The 12203-nt window shown below is 30.4% G+C and overlaps 1 protein-coding gene across 1 annotated transcript; it reads right to left on the reverse strand.

The window, feature by feature from the left end:
* Nucleotides 1–6: 6 nt before the first annotated feature.
* LOC107495343 (pleiotropic drug resistance protein 1-like) lies at nucleotides 7–9899 on the reverse strand. Its single transcript, XM_052262873.1, is given in 23 exon segments — nucleotides 7–408; nucleotides 996–1250; nucleotides 1469–1640; nucleotides 1710–1937; nucleotides 2013–2230; nucleotides 2312–2602; nucleotides 2673–3005; nucleotides 3088–3108; nucleotides 3111–3145; nucleotides 3339–3443; nucleotides 3521–3677; nucleotides 3775–3878; nucleotides 3945–4105; nucleotides 4184–4500; nucleotides 4581–5164; nucleotides 6612–6702; nucleotides 6790–6843; nucleotides 6924–7000; nucleotides 8352–8511; nucleotides 8649–8733; nucleotides 8844–8932; nucleotides 9029–9149; nucleotides 9478–9899. Coding segments are annotated over 23 exon segments (4227 nt in total). The 5' UTR covers nucleotides 9789–9899; the 3' UTR covers nucleotides 7–150.
* Nucleotides 9900–12203: the final 2304 nt, after the last annotated feature.

Below are 12203 nucleotides of genomic sequence, written 5' to 3' on the forward strand. Positions count from 1 at the left end.
ATATGATTGCAAAGAAAAGAAAACCTAGGATATGGAATTGGAGCAATAAATTTTGTCAGGCAATATACAATGCTATATAATGCTAGTGTGTTTGATTTTCTATAAATTGTTTTTAGAAACAATCAATTAAAGAGCACATATACAATTTGATCATCTTTTTTGGAAGTTGAATACCTTGATGCCAAATGCAAAAATGAGTGCAAATAAGAGTGAGAAAGCAGCCACCACAATTGCAACAACTCCAAGAAAGTCATGGTGAAATCCAAAGTAACTCTCCACAAAATCCTTAATCCTTTGACCATTTTCAAGTTTGTCCATGTTGTCTCCATATTGTGAAGTCACCAATCCATTCAGTGTCCATGCAACCGGGCATATCCAATAGCACCACTTCCACCATATGGGTATTCTCTGTCATTTTAATATTTTTTTAATTCATCATAAATTGTTAATTATACTATTTTTTAACAATTATATATTTTTCATTATTATTATTATTATTATTATTATTATTATTATTATTATTATTATTATTATACGTTAGAATAACAAGTTATAGATTTTTGTGACAATTATTTTTTTAACCTAAAATTATTACAATTGTCACTAATTTTTTTGAACAAAATGGATTAATTACTAATAATATAAAGACAAAATAAATAACTACTAAATTCTAAAAGTTATTTTTCTTGTAGTGAGATAAAAAATAAAAAAAAATAAATAGATTTTTTACTTTTAGTTCGAAAATAAATAAATTTTTAACTAATTGAAAATATAAAAATATTAATTATTTTCTAAAACGTAAGATAGGTAAGTTTTTTCCTCCAAAATATACGAAGATAAATAAAATTTTTTGATGTTTTGTATTTTAAAAGTGGGAGAAATTTTTATATTTTCAATTAGTCAAAAAGATCTATTTATTTTTGAGTTAAAAAGTCACGAATTTATTCGTATTTTCCTCGATTAAAAAGTGTATGTAACTTATTATGATAACTTACCGATAAGGGAATGATGAAGCCTGAGAAAAGGCTCCATATTGCATAGAATCCACCGGACAATATACCGGCAACATGTGGGTTGGGACTTATCGCCATTGTCATCATCCCATAAAAGGTGTAATATAAGAATGTGAAGTACATGAAGAATAGATACCACAAGAACTTTGATGCTGTCCAATCAAATCCCATCATTGCATACACTATAACCCCATAAACAAGAGCCTCAACCAAGATATGCGGAAGTTCAATAATAACCTGAAAACAAAAATTATACATCATCCAAATCATAACATATTTATCATGGTTCTGAAAATTGGACTGAATCGGTCAGTTCTATTCGGTTAATACCAGACCAGTTCAATTGAAGATAAAATTTGGTTCGAATTTTTATTGAACTCTAATTTGACCGATTCGATCATCGGTTCGGTTTTTAGAACCTTAATAACTAAGGATGGGATAGTATTAGTATATACCTGTGCAAGAGCATATGGCAAAGCTGAATACATTCCAGCAGCTCTTTCTCTGTAGAACACTGTTCTCTCAACTGCTATCATAGGTTGCACTGAGGCACCATTTTGCACTCCAATGAAGGTAACAGCAGCATACATTGATCCCATTGCATTGAAAAGATCTTGCTCCTTTCTCCTGTCATTTTCATGTGTAAGTACAATTCTGAAATATCAAGTTGCTAGTTTAGTGTTCCTTTTAACACACCTTTTGAAGCCAATGTCCCAAAAGATGACCCCAAACACTAGAGCTATAATTGCTGTGAATAGCAGTCTAACTGCTGTATAGGATGTGTTCCTCCAATATGATAAATGTTGTTTCCATAGGCATGCTTTGCATTGTGTTAGAAAGTTCTGTGAATACTGAGTATCGAAGTATAAATCTCTTGAACCTTGTACAGGTACACTAAGTTCTTGGATCAGTTCTTTATTTCTCCTGAACAATTCAAAGTATTAGTTAATGAAACAAACTAATTTTGTAAGATATAAAGGTTCAAGATATAAGTCTAACCGGTGTAGTTCTGAGCTTCTGTACACATTAGTGAAGTTGACATTAAGATTTGCTTCTGTTACTGCTGATGTAACTTCCAACATCCATGTTGCAGGGTTATAACCATCTTTGATCTTAGGAACTCCTTCAATACCCTCAAAGTATTGAATCAATTGTGAGCAATGGCGGCCTAATGGGCCTGCATATATTTGTTCCCCTCCCAATTTTAAGAGTAACAGCTGAAAACATGAACATTGAAGAACTTGGTACACAAAAATTAGAACTATATTTGAGTTGTAATTGGGTAGAATTATTGTTACCTCATCAAAGGCATCAAATATGTCAATACTAGGCTGGTGAATGGTGCAAACCACGGTCCGGCCTGTGTCGACCGTGTTCCTCACAGTTCTCATTACAATTGCAGCTGCTCTGGCATCAAGGCCAGAGGTTGGTTCATCCATGAATATTATTGATGGGTTGGCTACAAGCTCAACTGCAATTGTTAGCCGTTTTCTTTGCTCGGTCGAAAGTCCTGTCTCCCCCGGCAATCCAACAAGTGCTTCCCTCAATGAGTTAAGCTCCACAAGCTCCATAACTTCCTCAATGAACATCTAAATATCATGCAATTGAGTTCAGATTCTAAGCAGCCATACCTGTGATTTAGAAAACAGTTATTTTTACCTTTCTTGTTGAAGGATCAACTTCATGGGGTAAACGAAGCCATGCTGAATACATCAAAGATTCATAGACTGTCACATAAGGTGAGTGGATATCAAATTGTTCGCAGTATCCGGATATTCGAGCAAACGTTTCTTGATTCTTAGGATAACCAGAGATTGTGATGCTTCCTTCTATATATCCACCGGTTTTCCTTCCGGCCAAAACATCCATCAGAGTAGTCTTGCCGGCTCCACTTACACCCATCAAAGCTGTTAGTACTCCTGGCCTAAAAGCGCCGCTAACACCCTTCAAAAGTTCTAGACGATCTTCGAAAATCCCTTGATTTTTCATTTCCTACAACCATCAATATAGCAATGATTTTAATTTTCATTAGGCCAAATGAGATATAATGTCATAAATTAATCTGTTTTGGTACCTGTGGCATGTCTACAGAGACCTGGATGAAATGCTTGCTTCTTCTATAACCTTAGCTTCTGTCTTGTCATCATAGTCACTATGTTATGCTTTGAACTTTGAATACCAAACTTACATGAAAGAAAAAAGAATGTTTGAAGGACTCATTTTACATCGTATATCAGGCCGACTCACAAGGGTGACTCGGCCTGATATAAGATGCAAAGTGAGTGCATTTAAAGAGAAACTACAACTTGGACCTCAATGACTAACCGGTGGAGCTTTTTCGTGTCGATAATTGAACGACCTCTTCACGAGTGGAAGCATTTCTCTCAAGCAATTTCTCTTGGGACAATCCTGCTTGATTCTTTCTCAGTGCTGCAAATATGGATTGTTTAGAAATCAAAGAAAATAGATCACAGAAAGAAAAAAAAGGAAATGAGGATGGTACTTACGACTGAGGTATTGCAAAGCCAAGGTGAAGAGAAAATTGAAGAGGAAAACATAACCAATCAAAGCTCCTATTCCTAACCAAAACCAATACGATTCTGTGAATAGTCCACGAGATTTGAGAACCAATACTCCCAGAGTTTCATTGGTACCAGGAAGAACCTACAACATTCAAAATAACAAAACAAAGAAAAGCATCTTATATTATATTAACATTCTAAGAGTTTTTTCAATGTTAGAAGCAAAAGGGTATTGTTACCTTTCTCCAACTATGGCCAAGAAACTCATTAACAGCAATGGCATTCTGGGCATACATCAGTGGTGAGGACCAGTAGCCCCATAAGAACCATTTGTGCACATCCTCTGCCACAAAACAATAGATATTATTTTTGTTTAGCCAAATTTATAGTTTCATTAAGATTGTTGTACCTCTTGAAATGACAAATCCTCCCAAGACCAAAACTATGAGCAATGCAAATGAACCAACAGTGTTAGCAACTATAACATCCCTTCCAAGTCCTGCCATCAACCGAAACAGCGAAGACGCCATCTGATTGATGCAGAAGATTACCAAGAACTGTTTCAAAACCCTGCCAATAACATATTTCATTCTCAATCAGACTCCAAAACAATGAGCATATTTTGTAACTAATGTTGGTACCACTTGCCTTCCAAAATTTGGATCAAAACCAATAGAATAGTAACAAATTGCTTCCCAAAGGAAAACTTCAACAAGTGTAATTGGAATCTTGAGAATCCATGGAGGAATAGAATAGGCCCATGCAGGGTAGAAGAGAAGGTCCCTTTGCTTGTAGAACACAGGGAGTTTCATTATGGTCATGTTTAGTTCTGCAATTCCATTGAACATTGCCACTGTGATTGTGAAGAAAAGTGCACCCAAGTAAGTTCCTCCATCCAACACAGAATCTCGGTGCATCTTTGGTCTTAGAAATAGTGTTGTTGTCATGACTGCTAAATAAACTAACTGGAAACAAACAACAATACTTGCATAAGGATCAAAATAAAAAAGGGTCAATGCAAGTTTTGAATCATGTTTGAACTTACTTGTATGGCTTTGAAGATGTAGACAAAGGAATTTCGTTTCATAAGCAAGAATTCTCTGCTAGCACAAGCCTTGAGAAGCTCTTTCTTGTTTACACCATACTTTTTTGTGGTCAATGCACTTGGATGGCTCTTTGACTTGTCAAAAGGAATGGCCAACTCATCTCCAAGCTTTTGACCAATGTGGAATAATTGGAAGCCTTCAGCAAAATCCTTGACAGTTACAAAGTTGTATGGTTCATCCTTGAGAGCCCAATATTGCCATTGATCTTTTCTTGATGTCACCTCTTGTAAGAAATCAGCAACTCCTTTTCTTTGAGGACACTTGAATCCCATTGATTCAAAGAACTCAAGCACATTTTGTCTTGGCCCTTGATACACAATTTGTCCATCCGTTAGAAGTATTATATCATCAAACAATTCATAAGTTTCTGGTGCTGGCTGTAACAAAGACACAAGTGCTGTTCCGTTCAGAATATGAATCGATTCCCGAATCGAATTCATTATCTGAAAAGTTGTCGAACTATCCAAACCAGTTGATATTTCATCCATGAACAACACTTTTATAGGTCCAACAAGCATTTCTCCTTCAATATCCATAAGATAAAAATTTAATTATTATCAATGAAAATTATTGTAGGCAATGTTTCAAATTATATAATTTGACTAAATCGCCGTACTAGTCCTGATATTCACAAGTTTCACCATTTTAATTTTTCATATTCAAAATTCACTATATTGATCTAACTCTAGGTAGGTTGAATCAATAAATATAATGTTAAACTAGCTCTGACTTGCCATCCTAGACATATGATTAAATAACGTCTTTTCGTTTTAGTTCTTAGATAAGGCAAAAACGAGGTCGTTTTGGAGAATGAAGAGAGATTTAATAATTATGCACATCATATAAACTCTTCTTCCTCTCCTCGTTTTTGCATACCAAAACGGAACAACGTTGTGATTGTGGATCATATAGACTCTTTTCTATTTCGAATCAGCAAGGATCAATGATAGGGGATTGTGAATTTTGGGATGAGCTTGAGTGGATATGGAACTTCCAGTGACGAAGAGAGTTGTTCCAATGGGAGCTAGAACTTGTCCACCAACTTCATGAGCGGCTAAGACCGGTGAAGTTGTTAGATGGGAAAGATGATAATATGGTGTGGAAGTTTGATAGTAAAGGGGTTTTTTCTACCAAGTCTGTTGTGTAGGTCCTACAAGCGGAGACTCTGTCGAATGAGATAACGAGCTACAGTTTTACTAGTTCAGTCTGGAAATGAGTGGTACCGCCGAGAATTGAGCTGTTTGGGTAGTTTGTGCTTATTGGTAGAGTGAATACTAAGGAGAGGTTGAGTAGACTAGGCGTTATTAGACCCAGTGATAATCTCTGTGTACTATGTAAGAAGGAGATAGAGTCGGTGGAGCATTTATTTCTTCAATGTGAATTAAAATGGCAGGTGTGGTGCAGTTGGCTGAGGTCTTTTGGAGAAGTTTGGCCTATTTCTGGAACCATAAAGGAACTGTTTGAGAGGTGGACCGGTAGACATAAGCGGAAACAAGATCAGAAGAAATGGTTGTTGGGGTTCTTTGCAGTTATTTGGAACATTTGGGTGGAACGCAATGCTAGCATTTTCAATAATCAGGAAACAGGTGTTGAGTTCGTAATAAGGAAGACGATTCTGAGTTACAACGAATGGATCGAGAGTGATCCTTTGGGTGGTTGATGGCATTGCCGGAAGTTACAAGGATTTATGTCTTCTATGTAGTACTTTGTTGTTTATTTCGTTTGCTCTACATTAGTGTGTTGAGCTTATTTTGATTCAAAAAAAAAAAAAACTATATTGTTTAGCCATGTGTCCAGCATGACAAGTTAAAGTCAATTCAACACTTAATTCGTTGATTCAGTATTAGAAAAAGTTTAGAAATTAATATCGTGTCGAAAATTAAATTTCAGGATTCAGTACAGATAATTTTAAATTTAAAAAATTAAAATAGTGAAAATTTAGTCTATAATTTTTTTTTAATAAGAATTACCTGTAGTGACTCTCTTTTTCTGACCTCCTGAAATTCCTCTTATCATTCCATCTCCTACCATAATGTCAGCACAAACTTCAAGCCCTAAGATCTGCACCATTAGAATCATAAAAAACATAGAATCATTACATTCCCTTAATTTATTGAATAATGTGGTTGGATTATGATGATGTTATACCTTAAGAATGTAGTCAGTGACCACACTAGTTTGTTGTCCTTCTAGTGCTGCTGCCTGCAAAGCTTTGATCAAATCACATGTAATGAAATAATAATGCATCTTTCACACAATATTAGAGTGTTATTATTTCTCACCTTCATATAAGCATCAACGTCAGTGTCTGGTTTAATTTTGGCTTCCTTCTCCCTTCTCAAAAGTTCAATCAGCATCTCTATAAATCAGAGAAACCCAAAAATTTTAGGATTATGCTATACTAAAATAGTCACCAAAATATTAAGTATAAAATATATGTTGGAATATAAATATACATTGAAATAAATTAAATTATACATATATTTATACACAAATACATTAATAATTGATTTTAGTAATTAATTTTAATGTACGAATATTATTTTTGAAATTTTATTAATAGATATAGGAATTTAACGTGCTTCTATTCTACTACCAAGCCAACATCGTATTGATGCTTAAAAAAGGGAGTGTGCTGATTCCTAGAATATTTTTTGTATTTTAAAAATATTTATATAAATTTAATTTTGATGTAATAACAGTATAAAAAATTTTAGAATTTAAAACTTAGTCTAACAAATTTTATATTTTTATCCAATTAAATTACATGTTAGATGATTTTCTAAACCGTAAATTTAAATATTAGTTATTTTTTATATTCATAATTTACCAGGAGATGTCTACATAAAATTATTATATAAAAATTAACTTTATTTTAAAGTAAAAATCTTCTATTGGAATATATTTTCAATGTCATAGCGTTTCACTTTATATTAGAAAAGTATAAAAAAAAAACCTTGAAAGTTTTAACAGTGAAAGCTAAGTAACCAACCATAATTAGTCTTTGAATCTAGTCTCATATAGCATTTTTCTTTCTTAACCATAATTTTGTCGTCCAACCCTTAAACTTAGTTAATAGGATTTTTGTTTGTTTGTTATTGCTTTCTCTAGATCAAATTACTCCAAAGTGAGGTAAATGACAAAATTAAAAAATAAAAAAAAATTATAGTTTAATCATTATTGAATTAAAATAGTAAAATTTATATATAATAAAAATTTACAAATTCAATAATAACTAACTCTTTATTTTATTATTTTATAATTTTCTAAAAAAAATCATTATTATTTAAATAGACGATTAATTATCTTTTGAGCATAATCAAACTTGCTCTCCAATGGATTTTCTTTCTAAAAGTACAACCCAATCTCTTGCATTAGAAATAATATAAGAAAAATTATTGAAGGTTAGCAGCTTTTAGTATTTTTATTAATTTTTGACTAATATAAATATTAAATTGTCTTTTAACACATATTTTGAAAAATATAAGTGCAAATTGTATTGATTTATGTGTATAAATTCTGATAAATTTAAGTACAAATTATATGTTTTTTGTATATAAAACTTTTGTAAATATAAGTATAAATTATTGCTAACTAAATACTGACAAAAAAATAATAATATTTACCAATCATGTAGCATTACTCATAATATAATAATAAGAAAATAGAAAAGCTTAAGAAGTTAGAATAGTTGAGTAAAGGTAACATACCATAGTTGTGTCCAACCCCTTGGCATCTAGCAGAGAAAGCAAGGGTTTCTCTAACAGTCATTTCACCAATGTGGTTATCATGTTGCCCAATATACGCTGAACTTCTCTGTGCCACAAACTCTTCTACCCCATGCCCATTGTATGTTACTCTCCCTGATTTCTGATTTTTTCATCATCATAACTAACCCAATTATTATCCCTTTTTTTATTAACCTTGTGTAATAATTTAATTACTAAAATTTAAAAGGAACTATATGGCCTACAATTTATGAAGCAAAATTTGATTGATTTGCTTACTTTTAAATCTTTACCAAGTTTTCCAGCTAAGGCTAATAGCAATGTGGTCTTCCCTGAGCTTGGGGGTCCCAACAACAGAGTCATTCTACAAAACAAACCTCATCATTATACCAGCAACAAAATAATAAATAAATAAAGTTTTATATTAATAGAAAGAGAACAAAAGAAAATAATAATAATAAAATAATCATTCACCTTCTGGGCCTTATGATTCCACTAACATTCTGAAGGATGTGTAAAGGCTTCTTTGGACTTGGAATAATGTGGAGATAATTGAAGAACCCCTTTATCAAAATATAAAATTAAATAAAATGTGACCATTTAATTATTTATTTTTTCTATGGTATTTTGAAGATGAATTAATTAATTAATTGAATTACCTCTAAAACATTCACATAGAAGTTGAATAGTGTAGGCAATGCTCTTCTTCCAACATAAACTTGTGCTTCCACATTTATGTGCTCGAACCTCACTTCAATTGTTGGAATATCAAGTCCAACTCTGTTTTACATTTAGTTCAACAAATTGAAGTAAATATAATATATATTGGTCACCTAATATTTTTTTATCTATTTTTCTTTGTTTAAATATATAAAAAAAAAAGAAAAATAACAAGACAAGTAATAATTAAGGAGACACATGTTTTTAATGTTTTTCCATCATATATATTTCTTTGATCTCTATTAAAAATTTAAAATACAGTCACCAAACATAGCCGGCAAAATAATAGTTAACATAAAAATAATGGTGAGTGGAGTGGTCGGAATCCAACAAGACTTATGCATCAAAGTGTTGTAATGTGGTGTGAAAAGACTAATATACCCCTCACCTTTCCATCCTTTCTCTTAGTTTCAACAAGAACTTCTCATTATCTTCTTCAGCAATCTTGACAAGCCTCTCAAGAAGAATCTTCCTCTCCGTTAATCCCATGTGCTTGATGTCAACCTCCGAATTGTTTATCATGCTTCTCCGAATGCGCAAATACGTCGGAAGCCTCTCAATTGCCGCCCATTTGAGAGCTTCTTCGTCGTCTTCGCGCCGTTTGGACGAAGAGAAAACATCCATGCTATTGTTCCTCCATGTGTTGGAGCTATTACTCCTTGAAATTCCATTGTTATTGTTGTTGTTGATAATCTCCATTGATATGATGATGGTATCTCATAGAAAATTGTTGTTCTTTTTGTGTGACTTAAGTTAGTGAGATCAAATTTTGATGAGCATCACTTTTTGTTGCTCTGAGTTTGCATGACAAAGGACTATTGTTCTTTTTTTTCACTCTTTTATTATATATAGAAAAGGAGAATGTTATTAATTTCCCTTATTATCCTTTGCCTAACTCTATCTAATGGACAAAAAAACCTTAGTCACATATAACATGATCTTTTTTATATCTAATAATGGCGCTTTTTAATTAAATGTTTTTTAAGGAAAAATATTGATAAAACTATTTTTTCATAAATCTTATTTTTAAACATTTTCCTATCAACAGTCAACGCCTAATTTTTAATCTTGTGAAAATTTATTCAACTTTTGATAAATAATGATTTAAATATTAACATGACAATAAATTGAATCAAATAAAATATATTTAAATTAATTAAATTAAATAACTAATATAATAAATTAATTATAATTTATTTGACTCAATAAAATAAATAAATAAATAAATAATATCTTATAAATATGGTATGTAAAAATTATAATATTTTAAAAAATTATTAATCAAAATACATCAGATAAAATAAAATAATTCAAATTAAAAAAATTAATTTATTTATTTTAATCAAATAAAATATTAAATAATTTGTATTTATTTGAATAAAATGAAATAAATNTAATATAGTTAAATAAATCAAATAAAATAAATTAAGAAATACCTTCAAGAAGTTACCACATCAATTTAGCTATTAACTTAAGCAATTAGATTTTAATAATATATAACAATAAAGTTAGGCAGCCAATCAATTTTCAAACCAAGTCCAATTAAGTCCACTTGTTATATATACGATTATTGTCATTATTGTTATTTTTTTCTTCTTTTATTTTTTTTCAACGTCATTGTCTTCTTCTTTTATTTATTTTTTTTCTTATTCTTTCTCCTCTTCATCCTCGTTCATTATTATCATCCTCGTTATTATTGTCTTCTTCTTTCTCTATATATGTTTATAAAATTAGAGTATGCACATAAATTTTAATTTTAATGTACAATATAAAAATTTTTAAAATATCACATGTTTAAAATATTGATATCCAATCAACAAAATACGTACAAGACAAAAATTTTAGTACACATCAATAAAAATTTAGCGCACCACAGAAATTTTAGTAGAAATTTTTGAAGAAATAAATAATGAGACCAAACTAATAAAATATGTCTAATACAGATATTTTGGTGGACAGCATAGAAAATTTTTTCACACATCACAAAATTTTTTGAAAAATCGCATGTCTAAAACATTGAATCACACAACCAATAAAATACACAAAAATTCATAGGGTATATGCAAAAATTTTTGTGCTATAAAATTTTTTTTTATACTATATTGATAAGTTTAATTTGTATTATGTATACAAATTTTTGTATTATATATAAAAATTTATTTGCTATATCAATAATTTTTTATACTTTCTAACAAAATTTACAGAGTTAGAAAAAGAAAAAAAAAAGAAAAATGATGATATATGTACATATTTTTTTTGTTAAGTATGTGCTAATTTGATTTGACTTAAAAATACTTGTGCTACGTACGTATAACATCATTAAATATGTAATAGATTTATTAATTGTGGACATAGACAAACTTTTTTCTATTTGTAACCATACCTTAAATATAAGCAACTTATGCAAATGGTACGGTTCCAAACTTTTTTGTTACAACGCTTCCATGAAAACTCTTTTTTCGTACTACATATATACTAACCACCTTATTAGTCTTTTTAGAGAACATAAGATTTCATAGATTTAACTAAACACCTTTTTTGAACTACTTCTAACTTAAAGGATAGTTTAGTAAATAAGTCAAATCAGACTATAAGCTTTTGTTCAATAAAAAATATTTAAATAGTATTCTTGATGACAAGCCAAAGTATTTTTAAAGGTTAGTTTGTTGTCAAAACTCAAAACTAATATTTTTTTTAACACTTGTTTTTTTACCCACAATAATATGAAAATATCAATAAAAGTATTTATCAAATAATATTCTGTTTTAGACCATTCTTTAGTCATATAATTGTCAGTTTTGGTCTTTACCGATCATGACAATTTTGCTTGACAAGCGAAGAGAATCAAATTTGTAAATTACAATAATAAAAACAAGTAATAACAATAATGATATCAAAATTGCATAAAAAGAATAATAAGAACTTATACATCTGAAGTAAATAAATAATAAATTATTCCACTTTTTCAGTGAAATCAAAGATATAAATAATTTTAGATAATTATTTATACAAAAAATAGAGTAAAAATTTATTTCTAGAATTTTATTTTTTTAAAGCATTTTGGTCATTCAAAAAAATACTAAAAAATATTTATTTGGTATAAAATTATCAAAT

This window comes from Arachis duranensis, chromosome 6, assembly GCF_000817695.3.
Source record: "Arachis duranensis cultivar V14167 chromosome 6, aradu.V14167.gnm2.J7QH, whole genome shotgun sequence".
Lineage (NCBI taxonomy): Eukaryota > Viridiplantae > Streptophyta > Magnoliopsida > Fabales > Fabaceae > Arachis > Arachis duranensis.